The following is a 22,384-nucleotide window of genomic DNA, read 5'->3' as shown; positions in this document are numbered from 1 at the left end:
TATTAGCTTTTATTAAAGCTAACCGTTTATCCGGCGTTCAAGAAACGTATGTTGGCGTATGTTGTATGTTTTTAATGCTGCATAAAAATTTCTTCGGGTTGTAGCGTTATAGTGTGTATAATTCGGAGTTTATTATGACGTTCTATGGTCGGTTTGTTGTCGCTTTGACACATTCCCCATTTCCTTTCTCAATTTTACCTTTGTATTTCGACGTACTTCAAACTTATGCAACGCGCTTTAAACGATTGATAAGCGTTCTTATTGCGTGCAACTAACGTATACGGACTTTGTTAGTTTTCTCTGTACGTTTGGTGCACGCCGGTCTATCCGCAAATGTGTGACGTTGGCATAAGGTAATATATTCCTGGGGTAGAAGAGCCTTAGTATTCCAAATAAAACGCATGGAATTTATCCAGCTGCATTGCAACACATGACAGATTGATAGATGTTACAGATTTTGAAAAGACAAAAAAAATAAGGCTGATTGATAACTTGGCGTAAATAATAAATTCATGTGAATTCAAGCGGCCAATCAGTCCATATAACGCTATAAAGTGTCACAACCTTTTAATGAAATGCAGAGAAAAAAAATTAAATAAAAGTGCTCTTTCTATAAGGATACTGTTGCACCGTATTGTAATTTTTTCGTCACAAATTCATCTCATTTTTTTTTCAATGTAAAAATATAAACTCAAGGTGGTAAGACTATTGTCTTGGCTAAATGACTCTTAATTGACACGATTTAAATTGTCCAACCCATTAACAGACTGTATTCCCCTTATATTCATTAAAATGTGGTGTAACTCAATATGTATAACAATTATGAAATATTTACCAACGACAATTGATTTTTGAGAACCAAAGTACTACTTTGTGTCCTTTAAATCATATCTTAAAATGGTTTTTGTATTGGCCTTGTATCTAAAATATTGCTATGCGTACAAGCATAAAAACCACATACTTGCACGACGCCTTTTCGTTTTAACATTAAATTGTGAGTTTTACTCTTAACAGACATATAACCAATCCGATTAACAGACCCACCGCCGATATAGCCGCATACTCAATATAGATTAACCGACCTATCTCTCTGTTAGCCGAGTGTCGGCCGTGTAAAGGCACATGTGTTAAGTCTCCTTTTATTATCAAATCAAAACTCCGGGCGATATAAGTTTATACTTCAGTCACTCATATTGGTTTAAAAACAGGCATGTGCGTGAACCGGTGACAAAATATTACCTCCCCTGTAAACAGTGCGCTCTTCTGACTAGAGGTAATAGGTAAAGAACAGCGGAAAATGGTGTACATTGTTTACGAGCTTGAAATGAGCTAACAAAGGCGAACTAAGACGTGTCAACGTAATGTGAATATGATAATGCACCAGGTAAATTATTAATTATTAAGTTTATCACATCATCATATCTTCATATGATAGGTAAATAAGTGAATTTTCGATTTTAAGTGTCGTCAGGGTTCAAACCTGTAATCATGCCATCCTTTCATTATTTATTTTTTTATACTAACCTATAGTCGGAACATCTTTATTTTCTCCCAATTTGTAAAGTTATTTATGCTGCTTGACATATATTTTTTTTGGGAAAAAAAATTGATATGCAGTCAAATCTATTTGTTGCTATGTGAAATAAAGGGAAGTAAATTAAAGTAAAAGAAGGCGCGCTTTTTCAAATAGTAAACAATTTAATTCAGATGCATAGTATTTTGTCAAATGATAAAGAATATCGTAGAAACTTGCTAGAAATTCATCTAATTTATAAAAGATATACAACCAAACATACTGAAATCTGAAAAGGGGTAAAACCACCATAGCTTGAACAAATTCAGTAAAAAAAAAAGGGGGGGGGGGGTAAAATGCTACGAAATTTAGATTTTATTTATTTGTTGTCGACAGCCAAAAGATGATTTGACATGCAACTACTTTTTCATTTCATTGTAAAAATACATTGGCTTTTTTTGGGTCTCTGTTAATTGTGGTCTGATATTTTCAGGTTCTCTTTGGATTGCCAAATAATATTATAATCATCTAATTGAATGTTAAAATTATTTTGCAGCGATGGTCTGTATGGAAAGAAGACTGTCTTAAAACCCAACAGTTCCGGATGGCCCTTTAAATAATTGCTTAACACCAATAGCGATGTAAGATTCAAGTGTTTGATTTAGCACAAGTTTAGCCAGGTTTTCCTTGTAATTGTGGCAGAAAAACCCTTAGACAGTGTCATGCATTGAATGGATATCAAACGGATATTTTATGGAATGATTCTCGTACATATGACAATCATATGCATAGGAATGTGGAGCTAGTGTCTTTCATGCAGCAATTTTTAATTTCCAATATAAACTCCGAAAAGACAAGAGCATAGAAATGTATACCAATGAGAAACATTCTTTGTGAATAAAATCATTCCAAAACTTAAATGTGTCATTAGTGTTGCATTATTTATCAGTAGAGATATTCAGATGCCAGTAAGATTGCCCAACTGATGGTCTTTGTTTGTAATGTTTTGTAAATCTTAGTTGTTTTGACCAGCTGGGCTGTGCAGGTTGCCCGGCTGCCCCTTTCAGTGTGAGACAATATTGTGTTTATGATAAACAAAATCACTGATTCAAGAGTGGAGCGGACCCCTTTTAAGCAGTTAGTGCGAATCCTTTAGGTTTAAACCATTACATGCAATACGGGGGGAGGGGGAAGAATTTTTTTTACCGAGTCAAACATTTTTCCAAATAATAATACATTGAGATTTAATATATATTCTTTGCTATATGTAGTGTTTATATTAAAGTATTGCCAACAAAATTCCTTAAATTTGGGATCATAATATTGTTTAAGAAAAACCCCTACCCCCTGTACATCATAAAAGTTCATAATCTTCTGTAACACACGAAAATAAAACTTTTCTGGGATTTTTTTTTACTATCAACGATGAACCTCGAGGTTTCATTGTAGTAAAAAAAAATCCAATAAAAACGTTGAATGTAATTGATATGCACCTTTAAAATCTTATATTGTAGGACTCATGTTGTTCAAACATAATGTGTTGATCAATTATGTTATGATGACTTCACATTGGGTAATCTTTCACGTATATTGATTACATTATATCGAGTTGTCAGTAAAAGAAAAAGTAAAATGATTCCAGTTATTCTAGGGAAATTGCCGCCAGATTTCAGGACAAATATTACACGGGAAAACGGAAGTGATGATTGGAATATACAGAAACTACGAGACGCTATTTGCAGAGAACTTTCAATTCAAGAATCAGGACATAATGAATACATGTATCAACCGCCGACAGCTAATCACACCGCAAATTTTGTAGCAAGCGTTAAGAAGGATTTTAACAAAAATCGCCCACAAGGAACAACATCGAAGTATCAAGGTATGAAAAAACCAATTAATTCCGCACAAAGAAAACGAGCTTGCACATTCTGTGAGGGGGTCCACTTTTCCAATGACTGCAAGGATGTCGCCGAACATGAAAGAAGAATAGCCATTATTAAAGAAAAGAAATTGTGTTTTAATTGTTTTGGTACTCACAAAGTATCAGATTGTCGCTCTAAATACGACTGTAGAATTTGCCACCGTAAGCATCATACATCAATTTGCAAGAAAAATACAACACAACAATCAGAAGATAAGGACACCACAGAAACTTCAATGCTGTACACATCAGCCAGTCAAGAAACTTCAACCGTTTTGCTGAAAACAGCAGTAGCTCAGGTAATGTCGGTGAATAATACAGCAGAGGCAAACATACTTTTCGACGAGGGTGCACAACGGTCTTTTATTACTGCAGACTTAGCTACTAAATTAAATGTACAAAAAGAGGGATCCGAAAATCTGAATATTGTTTCTTTCGGGAATAAAACTAGCGGTATTAGAAATTTAGACAAAACCACAGTACAGTTGAAAGCCAATAATGGAGAGATTATACCTATACAAGTACTGATAGTACCCACCATAGCATCACCGCTTCAGAGCCAGAGTAGAAAAATTACGCAGGGACTTCACTATCTACATGGCTTATCTCTAGCCCACCCCGTTACAGACGCAGAGTCTTTTGAGCTTACTCTTCTAATTGGAGCAGACTTTTATTGGAATATAGTGCAAGATAAAATAATACGTGGAAATGGTCCGACTGCTGTAAGCTCTAAACTTGGATATTTGTTGTCAGGTCCAGTTCCAGTCAAGAACAATAACCAGTCAACTTCAATGATGAATGTTTTGATATCTCATAAACAGGAAACTTGCGATTTAGAGAAATTTTGGAAACTGGAGTCTTTAGGAATTGACGAAAAGGAAGTTGATACGCAATTGATAGATGTCATGGAAACCTTTGCCGAATCGTCCATTACAAAACAAAATGGGAAATATGTGTCCAAACTACCATGGAAAGGAAACTGCCCGGAATTACCAACAAACAAAGAGATCGTCAAAAGAAGAACAGAAAATGTAATACGTCGTATTTCAAAAGACAAAGAAATGTTCCGAATGTATGGAGATATTATATCTGACCAAGAACGGAGAGGTTTCATAGAAGAGGTAAGCGATGAGACTCTTACTGAAAATCTTATTCATTATATACCACATCACGCTGTCAAGAAGGATTCCACAACCACGCCTGTACGAATAGTTTATAACTGTAGCTGTAAAGCAAATTCTTACAGCGCTAGTCTCAACGATTGTTTAGCAGAATACCCGCCTATGATGAACGACCTTACTACAATTTTGACACGCTGTAGAATGAAGAAATATGCAGTGACAGCTGATATAGAGAAAGCATTTCTACACATAGAATTAGACGAAAATGACAGAGATGTTACGAGATTCTTTTGGTTACAGAACCCCAACAATCCGAACAGTCCATTAATAACTTACAGGTTCAAAGTAGTATTGTTTGGTGCAACCTGTTCACCCTTCATTTTGAGTGCTACATTGATGAAACACTTTAAGGAAAACCCATCTAACACATCCCCAGAACTGCAAAGGAACATATATGTAGATAACATTCTAACGAGCTTTCCTGACGAGACAACTCTACTCAAGTTTTATACAGAATCTCGCACATTATTACACGATGCCGGTTTTAACTTGAGATCATGGAATTCTAACAATGAAAACTTACGAAATAGAGCAATACAGGAAAAGGCAGGAGACGAGGACCAGACAGTTAAAATACTTGGGATGCGCTGGAACACAAAATCTGATAATATTTTGTATAATCAACTTACTTTGACAGAAAATGATGATATACCATTAACAAAACGAGAAGTGTTGCGCCAGTCGTCAAGAATATTTGATCCGATTGGATTAATATCACCAGTTACTGTGACATCAAAACTATTTATGCAAAGATTATGGAAAGAGAAGTTAAATTGGGACGAACTATTACCGAGTACTTTAAAAGAAGAATGGAAAGCGATCGCTACGGAAATAGAAGAGGCAACAAAAACAGAAATTTCCCGCCAAATAACACCTGAATCTGATGCGCAAGAGGAGACTGAACTTCATATATTTACAGACGCCAGTCAACAAGCATATGGCGCGTGTGCCTATTTAGTCAAAGGGAACACGTCTAGTCTAATCATTACAAAAAACAGAGTCGCTCCGGTAAAAACTATAACTTTGCCACGTTTGGAATTAATGGGTGCGCTGATTGGCGCCAGATTAGCAAACTATTTAGTAGGATTTATTGACATAAACAAGAAATATTTTTGGAGTGACAGTCAAATAGTGTTGAGTTGGATATCGTCAACAAAAACGTTACCTACATTTGTGTCTAATCGTCTCAAAGAAATTCGAAAATTGGCCGCAAACAGTGATTGGAGATATTGCCCAACAGACCAAAACCCAGCAGATTATCTTACCCGCGGAATTACGGCAAAACAGCTCATGAATAGTGCACTTTGGATAAAGGGACCAAAATGGATCGCCACCAAGACAGAATGGCCAAGCTGGACAAGAAATGTGGAAAACTGTAACACATTTTCAACAATTACAGAGGAATATATGGACGTTGAGATACATGTACCAAAGACAAGTTGTATTCAAATTGAAAAATATAGCTCGTTAAGTAAATTGGTTAGAATAACAGCATATGTGTTAAGATCTATTCGTAATCTGAAGACCCGTAAAAGCGAGCGAACGATTGGAATACTCAGCATTCAAGAAATCGGAGAATCCGAAATTACACTTATTCGTAATGTTCAGCGGACGACATTTGAACTCGAGATTGATAGTTTGAACCCATCATCGAAACATAAAGTTGCTATAGTTAGACAACTTAGACTTTATTTGGACGACAACGGATTATTACGCTGCGGAGGAAGACTAAACAACGCACCATTAGATTATAATACGAAGTATCCAATTTTGTTACCAACGAAACACCATTTTACGTCATTGATAATTAGAGACATGCATCACAAAAATCTACACTCTGGACTAAACAGCACAATTGCGCATATTCAGCAGAAGTTTTGGATTCCGAGAATTCGTCAATGTGTGAAATACCATCTTAGAAAATGCTCACAGTGCAATAAAGTAACAGGAAAACCTTACCGCGCACCTGAGCCACCGCCGCTTCCGAAAGATAGACTTAAAATAACATTGACTGCACAACTTATATTTGCCTGTTTACATGTGCAGCAACACGAGCAGTACATCTTGAAATTGTACCGGATATGAAAGAAGAGTCATTCATGTTAGCTTTTAGGAGATTTGTGGCACGTCGTTCACTTCCAAGAATAATGATGTCAGATAACGCTAATACATTTAAAGCTGCAGCCCAATCAATTCAACAAAAGTGGTGGAGCGTGGAACCGAATGGAAATTTATCCCAAACAGAGCCCCATGGTTTGGTGGATGGTGGGAAAGACTTATAGGACTAACCAAAAATGCTATTAAAAAAGTATTAGGTCGATCATTTGTTACTATTGACATGCTTCGAACCATAGTGACTGAAATTGAAAGCATGCTGAATAATCGTCCGATTACGTATATATCAACAGACATAACCGACCCACAACCACTTACGCCATCACACTTACTAAACGGAAGGAGATTGGATTCGCTACCACATCAAATGGATGATATTGAAAACTTTCACAATTCTAACCATTCGTCTTGTAACAAAAAACTTCAGAGACAACATCAACTGATTGAACATTTTCGTACACGTTGGAAGGAATGAATATTTAACATCTTTAAGAGAATTCCACCGTGCAACTGGTAATAACGTTCAAACTATTGAAGTAGGAGACATCGTTCAAGTTCACAACGATTCAAATAAACTTATGTGGAGGTGAGCCGTCGTGAAGGAGTTGATTCGTGGAAAAGATGGATTTATCCGCACTGCCATCATCAAAACAGATACTGGTATTACAAACCGACCAATTGTTAAATTATATCCGTTGGAATTACAAGGACCAATTAGTGAAAATTGTAAAACGCACTATTTACTTCGTTCCCGCCAAAAGTAAACCAAAAAGGACTTTTACATATCAATTTCATTCAATGACGGAGGGGCAAAATGAAAGACAATTGTGAATTAGTTAAAGTAAATTTCAGGAGTAATTTAAGTATAGTAAATTACAGAGACAGTAATCTGCTTATGTCCATTCTCTCTCTCCGTTAGTCACGGCACCAATGTTGGGTTTTGAGTGTGTTTGTACTTCGCGTTGTGTTCGTTTAGGGTTTGACTAACAATAAATACAATCGTGTGGTTCAACATTCATTCAAAAGCATACAATATACATAGTAACGCGACGTCACATCGACAGTGGCGACGGCACACATATACGAACGCATAACGTTCCCTCGACAGATATACTTGTCGGTGTGCTCGATCATACGAATTTACCGACATACATATAGACAAAATGACACAACTTTGAAAAATTCTTGTGACGAAACTACATTTCGGAACACGTTTAAAATTGGATACCCAGAAAGCTACATTATTAAGGTTTGATATATATTTTTTTCAAAAAAAAAGAAAAATATGCAGTCAAATCTGGCAGTTTTTTACACACCCCTATGTTGAACAATAGGTTGTTCAATTAACAGCATGTTTCGCAATTAAAAAATCATATATTAACAAATTTAGCTTTAACATATACTTTGTTTATAGTGGCTGTATAAAAGTTATATAATGGTTTTGTGTTTTAAGAGATATTTATCCCTATGCATATCGGGTTTTATGCGTAAATTGTCTCTCCTGTTTTAGACCTTTTCTGTCTCTTTCATAAGAAGAGTGACTTTTCTATTGTTCTAGTGTCACTGGAAATCACACATGCAGGGATATAATGAAGGTGGAAAAAATGTTCAAATAAAAAAAAACTGCCTATCAAAGTAACATTTGACAGAGTTCCTATTTTTCTAAACGTTTATGTAGAGCTGCAACTTTTTAGAATTAAACCTTCTCATTCATGTGCCTTTTCCAGATCTAAAAAAAACATCAAACTTACCGTGGTATGTCATGTTATATAGCTTTTAAGAAGCATGTAGGACACTCCAAAGAAATAATGAATTAAACTATGTGTGTAATAGGTATTTTAAAAAGTTGTCTGGTCCTCGAAAGGGGTATTTTAAGGGAGAAAATTAGAGGAAAATTTATAACAGGTTTGTTAAATTATGGATATATTTTCCTGATATATTTACCAAACCAATTGAGCAGTTGATGAGTTTTGTAAATACATTATAAAAGACAACCAAAATATTTAGATAATTATTTTTTTATTAATAATACTTCCTTGTAGTACCTTAAACTGGTGAAATAATTAGAAAGGATATTATTGTCTTTTAACGATTTAAAACAATACAACTTAATTAACACAATGCATTGTATTGTGTATGTTCGGTTCTGTTACAATTGATAATATCGTAGTCTTTTCAAATTTTGTTTGAATAAATCTATCCTTTAAACGGCTATTTCTTCACTATAAATGACAGTTATAATTGACTTACGTGTATAATACTAGTTGAACAAGCTAGGTTTGATACGTGGAAATATTGAGGAAAAGATAACAAAGAAAATTCAAAATTTACAAAACTAAATAAAACTGACAACGCCATGATAAAAATGAAAGACGTCGAAGAGATAAAGAAGTACATAAACAGTAGGCAAATGAAATACATTTGTAATTTATGGATTCGTCAAATCTGTGTACTTTTTTTAGCTCACAGGGGCTTGAATGGCCCTATGTGAGCTTAAACCATCACTTGGCGTCCGTCGTCTGTCGTCGTCGTCTATCATCGTAAACTATTCAAAAATATTCCTTGTACGTCAAGAAACATGCGTACAAGGAAATGAAAAAAAAAATGAAAACGTAACGTCGTCTAATTTGGTAAATTTTTTTTGTGACAGTTCGACTTAGTGAGCACTCTCATGAAAAGCGATCCTCTCAGTTTTTATAGTGTTGTTTTAGTTTGTCTATTCCTCATCGATATGCGATATTTGAACATCGATAAACTACTGTCACCTTCATTGATTATGCGCTGACGATATAAATTCAACACTTTCGATGTTCATATGGTTTTCTGTTCATTATTACGATGTTAAAAACATGTATATATTTCGCAGCTAAAACACACTGACCTGACAGAAATACAGCACAAATAGTTATCAAAGGTACCAGGATTATAAACACACACAAGAACATTCATTTTCAGTGATGATAGTTGTCTCCTTTGCACTCATATACCACATCTTCTTATATTTATAACACTGAGTGAAACGCAAAAAGAATTAATAGTATGTTTTCGTCAATAGGTGAACTCCGTTATGATATAATGAAAACTCCTTCCAAAAAACTTTGTAAATATGGTAAATTTTAAAGGCCATATGCAACTTTGTCGCCTTCCAATTCACTTATTCACAAAAGAATACTATTTTCCCGGTCCAAAGCGCATATATATGGTAACTAAAGCATCAATGAAATGATATTGTATCATATACACAGCTCAACATGTAAAATTGGTTATCGGCTATAAATCTATGATAAATATTTTGTTTTGTTTTGGAAGGGGTAAATTTGTACTCTACAGCTATCATGAGGGGACGTTGCATCACATTTTTTTTTATAGATATTTTCTTTTCCAGCAAAAATATTTCTGATGAATGTCAATATAAAAAGACACAATCATCTCATTCACGCACGAGTGCGAGCTGGCAAAGGTACGAGATGGCGAAGGTACGAGTTTATGTATATCCAAACAAAATGTAGAGAAAGAGTACGCATGCGGAAATACACGTTGACAACATCCGGTACTGCACATGCAGACGTTTTTTGTGCTGTGGACTATATCCAAATTAAACCGGTATATAAGTTATTTTCAATGATAACCAATTGCCTGTATATCTCATATGTCTTTCCATGTCACCAACAAGTGATTCGAAACTTTAGCATTCATTTTCTAGTGTTTTGTTAACGTTATTTTCGCAATTTCGGCACCGGTAGCAAGTTCATAGTTACGATATGACGTCTTATAATACGTCTTGAGATGTGAAATGGTCCTAAACTGTTTCAGCTTTTAACAATCTTCCTCCTTTGGAATAACTGATTTTAAACATTCATCTGGCAACTGATATCTTCTCCATAAATATACGTTGATAAGTCCATACCTGCCAACTTTTCAAAATGCCCATGGGGTTTATGTGCACAATAACTCTCATACACATCTCTGGTATTTAGACCACAGTTAAAACTAGATTGGATACTTCCAAGCCTCAGTAGGTCAAAGTTATTCCCAGCTTGACCTGGAGATCAATCGTCAGAAATCTCTTCAGTTTGTCTGTTCCCGACGAGAAGCCTGGTGGTTGTCTCAGAGTACTTTGGCTCCTCCACCATAATATCAGAGTTCCGGGTGTCCTACACACTCCTTTGGAATCAACCAATCAGTTGTATTGTTTAAAATGCTAATAGTGGACACAATTGCTCTTTCAAAACTTCCATTTGGGAGTCTCAATGGGGAAAATCCCCCACAAATAGTGACAGTTGGCAGGAACAATGTATGTAAGTCTTTATAGTTTTTTTGTAAGGTTTGGAAGTTCTTATATCCTACTGTAGTCTAAAATTGGTCACCTTGTTGGTTTGTTCTTTATTTGTGTTTGAACTTATCACGAAAGGAAACTACGCATTGACGTCACTACACTACTACCAGCGTACAAAAGAAGTGCAGAATATTTTTCTACTCTTTTGAATATAAAAACATTTCTAAAGATATATTTTCATTGTTATTTTAAATTGTTGCTTAAAAATGCTAATTTTCTAATGTTCGTCTCAAACCTGACTTCAGAATGCCTAAAATGATTTCAGAACTTCACAAAACCCCACTTCAGGCCTCCATTGCTTTGTCTACATCAGGGTCATCAATCTTGTGGCAGACAAAACAGATCAAGCAAATTGTTTTTTATGAACTTTAAAATGAAGCTTTTGGGTCGATCAGGCAATTTGAAATTACAAGAAAAATGTGGTGCACACTGATAAATAACCCGCTATGCGTGTTATTCAGTGTGCACCACATTTTTTATGTTATTTAGAATAGACAAAAAAAATATTACAGTCATTTCTTAAATAATATAATTGCGTTAGACTAAAAAAAAGCACCTAATTTACAATAGAGCAATTTATTGGGTAGAACAATTCAAAGCATCATGTGATTTTGACGCCATTTGAATTTTAATGTAAACAAACAAGGTCAGCAGCTATCATTGGCTATAGTATGGAACAACATTGAACATTGAGTGACTGAGAAACAATTATAAGCAACCAATTCAAATTTAAAGATCATATCATAGGAAACATGTGTATTAAGTTTCAAGTCGATTGGACTTCAAATTCATAAAAAAAAAAAACTCTATTTAAAACTTTAACATGAAGCAGGACGGACGAAGGAACAGAAGAACGCATGGACGAATGAATGAAAGCCCAGATCAGAAAACATAATGCACACAAATGGGGCATAAGGACCTAAGAGCTACGGTTCAATCCTTGTCCGCAAATAGTAAAAAAATAACATAAGGACCTAAGAACTAGGGTTCCACAGCTAACTTTCAGTGGACGTTAATGCAGCAAAAAGTTTGGTTCCTTTTTTTTTTAACAAAATTTTGTTTTCAAATCTTGGTAAAAAGTTGGTAAATAGTTATCAAAAGTACCAGGATTATAATTTTATACGCCAGAAGCGCGTTTCGTCTACATGTACATAAGACTCATCAGTGATGCTCAGATCAAAATAGTTAAAAAGCCAAACAAATACAAAGTGTTAAATTTACATGTACATGTTGATTTATTACATGTATTTTTTTCGTTTGTCTTTTCAGGACAAGATACTATAGTGTACAGCAGCTAATCAACCATCATGCAGATTTTATTATGTACTGACATGTTAAGGATCAAACAATTATTTACAAGTGTGTTTATATTATTTATTTGTGTATTAAATATGACTGGTGCAGAGGACTATTATAAACTCTTAGGAATTCAAAGAAGTGCTACCACAAAAGAAATACGACAAGCTTTTAAAAAGCTAGCTGTTACCATGCATCCAGATAAAAACCCGGTTTGTTTACCATGTTAATAGCAAAACATTATTTATATTTGCAGAGTTCTTGAAAAGTGGGGTCTAAAGGTTTTAACCACCAAAATTGTTTAAGGACTGACACAAGTTTTGAATTTTGCAGTAGAAATAAAAGAATTAATGGACCTGCAGATTTTCTTGAACCACCAGAAAAAAAAGATTTTGAGAACTCTGTATTTTAAGCATCTAAGCAGTTGGTCAATTTGATTTTATTGTGATAGATAACTTATATTTGTTAATTAAATTTCTAAGAGTGTTTACCAAAAGATCGTAATTATAATGCATGCCATGTTAACATGGGTTACAATTTTGCTCTATCATCCTCACAGATATGTGTCATTAATTTTACTATATGAAATATTTTGTTATTACTTTCTATTAAATTTCAAAGTCAAATTATTTTAAAAAAGTGCACACTTCATCAAACATCTCTGTTAACAAATGGTTAAGGGTTCTAAGGTTTTGGGATAGAGTAAATTATCTCCCTCTTATTAACCAATCGAAATCTTGCATTTTGACATGAGGTTATTACCATATAATGTAGTTATGATTTATCATATGCAAAAGTTTGATTAATTTTCTATTTTTCTATGTTTTAGGATGATCCAGAAGCTCACGATAACTTTTTAAAGATAAACAGAGCTTATGAAGTTTTAAAAGATGAAGATATGCGTAAAAAATTTGACATGCATGGAGAAGAAGGCTTAAAAGATGATTTCCATGGTGGAAACAGATATGAAAGTTGGAAATTTTATCAAGAAGAATTCGGTAAATTTTCATTTACAAAAAAAATATTTCATCCAAGTTTGCATCACATTTACATGATGTACATGTATGAAAATTGTATGTAAATTTATTTAAGAATATTATGAATGTATGTGAACTTATATTACTTTAATTTGGTTCAAGCTAGCTGATCATGAAAAATACATTTTGTGGTCTTTTATTCCAGTTCTTTAAATATTTGCCACTGTACTAAGGCAAATAACGCTCAGTTTAACCAAAGTCTTTAACAAGAAGAACTTCAAAGAAACAGACAAGAACACTGATTTAATACTATGATCTGCAATAATTTTGAGGGGAATTGGTTGAAAAAAAAATTATACCTTAGATTTATGATCCTAAAGTCATGTTACCTACCATCTTGGAGGTTTCGTGACACTGAGCATACTTGTTTCTAGTACAGAAAGTATGTAGTTTGATTCCTTGTCAAAACAAAAGGTTTAAAATTATTGATATTTGCTTCTCTGCCGTGCAGCGACTGGTCTTCTCTGGGTCAGAATGATGTTTTGAGATTGCCTTTAGACTGTTCCCTGTTGCATTGTTTTGAGCTTGCAAATAAGTACAAATCAGCATGTGAGACTAGAAAGTAGGGTATTTTCATATTACTGTAACTTGATAGCACTCTGAATATGAATGTAACATTTGCCACTGGACATTAAACAATCGCCCATCAGTCATCAATCTTATTATGACTAGAAGTTTTGATTTATTTATTCCTCATACATTCATACAACAGTTTTATTTTATCATTTTTTTTACAGGTTTATATGATGATGATAAGGAGATAATAACATTAAGTAAATCAGACTTTGGTGAGTGCATTTTATAGAAATAAACAAGCAAGTTTATAAATCAAATATCTAGAAAAGGAGTTCTATAACCAATCAGTATTTTTACTATGTTCCTTAAGTAATGCTCTTCTGACTTTTTGTATCAATTTATTAAATTCTTTTTTTTTTTTAATTTCTCCCTAGTACATCCTTAATATAGATATCTGAAGAACTAACTCCTATGATTTAACATAATGACTGATTTTGATATTGAAATATGAAAAAATATGAAACACTTCAACCAACCTTAAAATTGTCCTTGAAATACACACCTAGACAAATTAATTTTGTTGGCCTGTTCATGGCATATTATTAATTTCAATTTCTGAAATTTGATTCTTAATTCCTACTTTATATTTTACAGAACAATCAGTAGAAGAATCAGGTGATACCTGGTTTATCAACTATTACTCAGCACATTGTGGACATTGTCATGACTTGGCACCAGCTGTAAGTAGATTAAGTTAGAGTTATCTCATTTTTACATTGTCTGTAAGTAATTAAATGTAGTTGCAGTTATCTCCCTTTTACATTGTCTGTAAGTAATTAAATGTAGTAAGAGTTATCTCCCTTTGACATTGTCATAAATTGGCACCAGCTGTAAGTAGATATCGTTAGAGTTATCTCCCTTTTACATTGTCTGTAAGTAATTAAATGTAGTTGCAGTTATCTCCCTTTTACATTGTCTGTAAGTAATTAAATGTAGTAAGAGTTATCTCCCTTTGACATTGTCATAAATTGGCACCAGCTGTTAGTAAATTTAGTAAGAGTTATCTCCAATTTTTTGGACTAACCTTATTTTTACATTTTGCATGGTTTGTACTTATATTTGACCATATTCTCCATATGAATAATGATTAAAAAATGATTGCTGAATCAAAATTTTAAATTTTGAAAGATGAAAAGTTTTAGATAATTTTTTAATTGTTTGAGAAGTGAAATGCTCCCTAATTGTCCTAATTTCATAAAGGTAGTACACTATATGATGACCTGCCTGAAGCGATATTTTTTTGTCAGGCAATTTGTAATGGAAATGAAAATAAGAAGATGTGGTAGGATCATGATGATTGCCAATGAGACAATTTTCCACAAGAGACTAACTGACATAGACATTTACAACTGGCACCAGACGTTTATAAAACAAACTCAAAAAGAAATCATTTTATTGTGTGTTTTTTACACAATAAGAAAATTTGAAGTATGCATGGTTTAATTTGATGAAACCTAAGACTTTAAAACATTATGTTGAATGTCAGTTGTATACGCAATCAAATTCGATAAATGAAAACCCTGTGTCCATAGTTTAAAACGATCTGACTGCAATGTATTTAATTACCTGTTCTTATGATATTACATTGAGCAAGGAATTGTCTTCAAAAATTTGTGTGGTGTGTATTTATACGACAAAACAGAAAGATACTAAGAAGATCTTCTAAAATGATATCAGAAAGAAACATTGTAACACACTTGTAAGTGAAGTGTAGAAAGTGAATTTGTATTTTAATCCAATTTAAAACTACTTAAAAGAAAGTTCACTAATTTTGTTTCTACTTTCAGTTGAGAGAATTAGCCCAGGAGCTTGCAGGTGTTATACGTATAGGAGCTGTTAATTGTGGAGATGACTGGAATCTTTGTAGAATGCAGGGAATATGGTCATATCCAACACTGGTCATGTATCCTACAGTAAGATTTCTAAAGTGGATTTTTCATTTATTATTATTCGTTTGATACCAATTTTTGTGGTTACAGGTGGACCATAAATTCAAATGTTTTAAGCGATTATCATATTTTCAATAGGCTTTACATACAGAGATCTGCAAAACCATGAAATCAAAATCCACAAAAATGCAAGTTTACAGCAATCCAGGAAAATTGATACCCTTCAACAATTACAAAAAACCCATACTGCTAAGGAATCTATAAAATGCCCTGAAATGACAAATGTAAAACTATTCAAACTAGAAAACTAATGGTCTGATTTATTTACATAATAATTATTGAGAAAAAAAACATGATACACAGCAATAATTGACAACCACTGAATTTACAGGCTCCGGAATCTGGACAGGCTCGTACAGAATGTTGTGGGGTTAAACATGTTTGTTAGCACCAAACCCTCTTCCTAACCTGGCCCCTGATCTAAAATACAAAATAAGAACAACATATGAAAACTAGTTGAAAAAGCTTATCGTGAAAGATCTGTCCATAAATAAAAAAGAATGAAAAATTCAGACACAAAGTAAAGAGGTTAGAGTAATGGCATGTATAAAGTAAAAGCCAGTAACAACTAATAAAGAATAATTGAATATCAATCCTTGCACATTCAGAGAAAAACATGATTTTATATCATATATATTTTTACTTACCAGTCAAGGAATATACATAAGGATTATCTCCCTTACAACGTTCTCATAACTCGCAACACCTGGATGATTTCAAACATCTATCTAACATTGATCATCCGGGTGAATGCCTCCTCAGTTTATCTTTCGGCGGCAACAAAATAAGACGTTCTCACTTTGAGACTTTTCTATTATAGTCTCGTCGTTGCAAATTTTTATTTATGTACGTTTAATATTATCGTCCGCTCATATTGGACGATGGCTGAAGAATATAGACACTCACTGACTGACGCAAATGCTGAAATTTTAGATTCAGATAGTGCAGGTGAAACGCCAACGGGTGATTTTCTCGTGAAAAAAATGGCGAGGACAACAAAAGACGCTTCTTCAAAGAAAAAGAAACGTGTGTCAAAGACGGCTGAACTTGAGAATAAGTTAAACAGAATGGAAGACAGGTTTGATAAGAAAATGGATATGTTATTTGCTGTTATGAACAAGTCATGTGCTACTATAGGTAGTTCGACTGTTGCACAGGTTTCTCAATCTGGTGGTTCAGCCACGCAGAGAGAACAAAGTTCGGATAACGTCCCAAGTACAGGGGAGCGTAGACCGGTAATTTCTTTGAATGCAAATCTTGATGAGGACTTGGGAAGTCCTAGAATTATCAGAAATATTGATTTTGACAATAGGTCAGAAATTTCTCTTCATATAGACAGTCGTGAAAAGGCTGATTTACTTGGTTTATGTTCATCAGAGGATGAATATTCTCGTGGCCTCAGTAGTCCTGTTTATTCTCAGGCTGGCAATAAATCTAGAAATGTTGAAAGATTTAGTCAATATCTACAAACTCAACCTACTATTAGTAACAATGTTGAAAGTCAGTCAAATCAGAGACAAACAAGTAACATTGATAATAATAACAATAAAACTGTAGACAAGCAGTCAGATAATTTAAATTTATTGTCTAAACTTTTCAAGGAAGATATTCCTTCAGAATCTTCTGATAATTCTGGTGGCTTGATAATTGATGAGGCACAGGTTAGAATATTAGAACGTTCCTGGAGAACTAAAAATCCAGAGAAACTTACAGCTTATAAAGATGAATACCGTAGTTGTTTTCCGGTTAATGATAAATCTAAAAGCTTTTTGCAAGTACCCAGTTTGGATGATTTATTAGAACCAATGATAAGAACTGTTCATGGTACAAATAGTGTTAAGTCATGGGACAAACATAAGCAGTTGGTTACTCAACCTTTAAAACAGATAGAGAATCTAGCCTATCAAGGGCAGGTGGCTTCACGTATGGGTATTATATCAGTGTTGTATATGCAACAAACATTAGGAACCTTATTAGAGAGGGTTGAAAATGAAAATGTTAGTGATGAAACTTGTCAAATGGTGAAGGACTTGTTTGCAATTTCGACAAAGTCTCTTGATCAGGTAGGACGCACAGGTGCGTTTAACCATATGATACGCAGGAAGGCTGCAGCTACTGAGTCTGGTTTAAATAACTTGAAAGATATACAGACTAAAGTTTTGTATTTACCTCTTTCGAATGAAGGTGTATTTGGTAAAGGTTTGGAAGACAAACTTGAGAAACGTAAAGAACAACGTGAGCAACTAGACGATCTGTTACCAGAGTATAAGAACAATAATAAGAGAAAGTTTGAATCTACTCAGGTGCGTCAAGATTGGCAAAATAAAGCTCCTAGATATAGTTCTAACAATAGTTATACTCATGTTAATTATAACAATGCTAATTCAGCTGATAAACGTTCAGGTTTTAGTTATAATAAATCTTCTGTGAGATCTACTCCTAGGAATTTCCAGAAAGACAATAAAGCTGATGACTTTGGGAAAAAAGATGAAGAAAAGAAAGCAGGTGGCAACTGGAATTCTTTTCGGATCCCAAAGAAAAACAGTAGCTGACTCAGAGTTAAAGGTAATAATTTATCAGAATCAGGCCGAGATACCAGTTGGGGGTCGTCTAAGATTTTTTTCGAGACAATTGGTAAAAAAATAACAGACGATCAATGGGTCTTGTCAATAATAGCAGAGGGTTCTAGAAATGCCATTTTGGACAGGCATACGGAAAACCTCTGTGTCTTTAAAAGACTCGGATATTTTAATCCAAGAAATAAAGACTATTATAGGAAAAGATGCTATAGAACCTGTTCGCCAGCAAGATGCAGCAACAGGTTTCTACAGTACGTTTTTTCTAGTCCCCAAAAAGAACGGGACAATGAGACCAGTAATAAATCTCATACCCCTCAACAGGTATCTCAAGAAATACATTTCAAAATGGACACTCTCCTAAATTCACTAGGTTTTCTCATCAACAGAGAAAAATCAAGTCTAGTGCCAATTCAAAACTTGATATACTTAGGGGGGCAGTTTCATTTGGACAAGGGACTTGTTTGCCCAACTCAGGAAAGAATAGACAAATTGAATATGGCAATACTAATTCTTTCATCAGGGAATGCAGTGTCAGCATTTCACTTCCTACAATTACTAGGCATAATGGCATCTTGCATAGAGTTAATTCCGAATGCACGCTTGTTCATGAGACCGGTTCAACTACATCTCCTCTCATTTTGGAGACCAAGTTGTCAGGATCTTTCCATAAAGATACCAGTTACACCACATCTGAAATCACATCTCAGTTGGTGGAAAGATTCAGCAAACACGCTGAGAGACCAATATTTTCAACTGGCTCAAACTTCTGTAACCATAACGACAGATGCTTCGAAAACCGGGTATGGGGGTTTTATGAACAATCAATTTTTTCAAAGGGAATGGTCAGAAATGCAGAGCAAGAAACATATAAATTCCCTAGAATTGGAAGCAGTGTTTTTAACGTTGAAACACTTCCTCAATCAGTTAAAAGGTCAATATGTTCTGATAAGATCGGACAATACCACAGTGGTCCAATATATAAACAAACAAGGGGGGACGAAATCGCCCACTTTTTGCTACCAAACATGGGATTTATGGAATCTTGCAATTCAAAACAATATTCGAATGAATGCTGCTCATATAACAGGAAAATTGAACATTTTAGCAGACCAACTCAGTCGAACCAAAATTCAACATACAGAATGGTCTCTGAACAAACTTGTGGTTCAGAATCTATTTCAAATTTGGGGAACTCCTCTCATAGATTTATTTGCCTCAATAGACAATCGTCAGACAGAAATTTTTTGTTCATGGATCCCACATCAGAAAGCCTTAGCTCTGGATGCTTTGACAATTTCATGGGAGAGAATGTACGCCTATGCTTATCCCCCAATTTATCTGATCCCAAAAGTCTTGCACAACTTTTCAAGCTGACTGCATGGCTTCTATCAACGAACGGTTTACAACAGAAGCTTTTCTAAAAGGGTTAGAGAGTTACTCTCCGCCTCATGGCGAAAAGGTACTCAAAAAGATTACTGCTCAAAATGGCTCAGAAGGTTCAATAGCTGGTGTAGTACAAGGAAAATTGATCCCTATAAAATATCTTTAAGTCAGATAGCTGATTTTTTATCGTATTTATTTGATAGTGGTTTGCAATACAGAACAATTGCAAGGTATCGCTCAATGTTGTCCACGGTATTACCTCCAATAGATAATTTCCAAATTGGACAACATCCTAAAATAATTAGATTGATTAAAGGTGTTTTCAATACAAGACCTCCAGTTGCAAAACTATTACCTGAATGGGATTTGCACGTAGTATTACGAATGTTAGAAAATAGTCCTTTTGACAATGTTAAACAAATGACTTTATAAGATTTGACTTTAAAAACTGTATTCTTAACTGCCATTACTACTTTCAGGAGATGTAGCGATCTGCAGGCACTAAGAACGGATGAAGGTTCCATGAGAATACAGACTTAAGGAATTACGTTTATAAGACATGGCCTAGCCAAACAGGATAGGGAGAAACATTTTGGAGCAAAAATTTTCGTACCTACATACACTGAGAATACCTCTTTAGATCCACGGAAAAGTCTGTTGCAATATTTAGATAAAACAAAATCGTTGCGTAAAAAATTACAACAGGACCAAAGAGGGAAATTATTTTTTTAGCTTTATGTGAACCTCACAAATCAGTTACCTCTCAGACAATTTCACATTGGATTGTTCAAATTATTAAACAGGCTTATTCTGATTCTGAATATCCAGGGAAAGGGAAAATACATGCGCATTCTACAAGAGCTATTGACCCAACTTGGGCATTCTTTAAAGGAGCATCTATCAATTCGATCTTAGAATCTGCAGATTGGAGTTCAGAATCTACCTTTAGTAGATTTTATTTGCGTGAATTAGATGTAAATGTGTTACAGAAAATAGACTAAGTTGATATTTTCGGCGAGTTGCACAGTATGTTTTTGTTATTCATTAAAATGTTAGTGGTGGAAGCATTTTAAATGGTGGAAGTATTTTATATGTTTTTAAATATGAACATGAACTACATTTCAACTTATGATGAAGTTTGAAATGACAAAGAATCACAGAGAAGTTTTTCTGTTATTAGATGTGTTGTAGAAAGTCTCTTCAGGTGAGATAATTTATTTATAACACTCCTCCTAAGGTTCAGACTGCTTTGAAATCAGTAGTAATCCTTATGTATATTCCTTGACTGGTAAGTAAAAATATATATGATATAAAATTGAGAATTTGTTATCAAGTTCTAATTTTATGAATTATTTTTACTTACCAGTCAAGGCTCCCACCACCTCCCCAGTTATAAATAATTTTCGGTAAAAGGGAATATTTTGTTCCCGCCGATAAACTGAGGAGGCATTCACCCGGATGATCAATGTTAGATAGATGTTTGAAATCATCCAGGTGTTGCGAGTTATGAGAACGTTGTAAGGGAGATAATCCTTATGTATATTCCTTGACTGGTAAGTAAAAATAATTCATAAAATTAGAACTTGATAACAAATTATCAATTTTGTGCTATGCCAAAACTATATAGGTATCAACAGAATGCAGGAAAGTATATGTTCATAGATTTAAAATTTTTAAAATGTACCTCACAGAATTAAGATTATTAATTTATTTTCCATAGCTAATAAACGAAAAAAAATAATATCAGATTTCTGTAGATGAAATTGCAATAAATTTTTCAGGCTGAGAAATATCATGGAGATAGAACAACACGAAAGATGGTAAAGTTTGCCCTAAAAAGTATACAATCTGATGCATTTACACTGAGGTCAGAGGAAGAGATTGAAGATAATGGTCTACCATGGTTGATATAATATTGTGGAGATAGTGGAGGTACTATGACATTTGATAAGGACTATTTAAAAAAAAAAATTTGGTGGTTGAAAGGCACCTTTTTTCATGGTCACTTCCCATTCAGTATCATTTTTATATGTATGCAAAACCAAACAGTTTGAAAATTCTGACCTGAAATTATTTAATGGATTCCATTTTTTAGCTCACCTGGCCCGAAGGGCCAAGTGAGCTTTTCTCATCACTTGGCGTCCGTCGTCCGTCGTCCGTCGTCGTCCGTCGTCGTCCGTCGTCCGTCGTCGTCGTCGTCCGTCGTCGTTAACTTTTACAAAAATCTTCTCCTCTGAAACTACTGGGCCAAATCAAACCAAACTTGGCCACAATCATCATTGGGGTATCTAGTTTAAAAAATGTGTGGCGTGACCCGGTCAACCAACCAAGATGGCCGCCATGGCTAAAAATAGAACATAGGGGTAAAATGCAGTTTTTGGCTTATAACTCAAAAACCAAAGCATTTAGAGCAAATCTGACATGGGGTAAAAATGTTTATCAGGTCAAGATCTATCTGCCCTGAAATTTTCAGATGAATCGGTCAATCAGTTGTT

The 22,384-nt window shown here is 34.3% G+C and overlaps 1 protein-coding gene, 1 long non-coding RNA gene and 1 pseudogene across 2 annotated transcripts; all 3 read left to right on the top strand.

Moving 5' to 3' along the window:
* The first annotated feature begins 1,279 nt into the window (after positions 1-1,279).
* On the top strand, positions 1,280-2,433 carry LOC134693919 (uncharacterized). Its single transcript, XR_010102523.1, has 2 exons — positions 1,280-1,384; positions 2,070-2,433. It is a non-coding gene; the product is annotated as an uncharacterized LOC134693919 (long non-coding RNA).
* A 712-nt stretch (positions 2,434-3,145) lies between these two features.
* Positions 3,146-6,703, top strand: LOC134694194 (uncharacterized). Its single transcript, XM_063555191.1, has one exon. It carries the CDS (start codon positions 3,146-3,148, stop codon positions 6,701-6,703), a length of 3,558 nt encoding a protein of 1,185 aa, XP_063411261.1.
* A 3,571-nt stretch (positions 6,704-10,274) lies between these two features.
* The window catches only part of LOC134694193 (uncharacterized), a 39,139-nt pseudogene continuing 27,029 nt past the window's right edge, over positions 10,275-22,384 (top strand).

Source organism: Mytilus trossulus, chromosome 13 (assembly GCF_036588685.1).
Source record: "Mytilus trossulus isolate FHL-02 chromosome 13, PNRI_Mtr1.1.1.hap1, whole genome shotgun sequence".
NCBI lineage: Eukaryota > Metazoa > Mollusca > Bivalvia > Mytilida > Mytilidae > Mytilus > Mytilus trossulus.
This window is presented reverse-complemented; position numbering and strand designations above follow the sequence as displayed.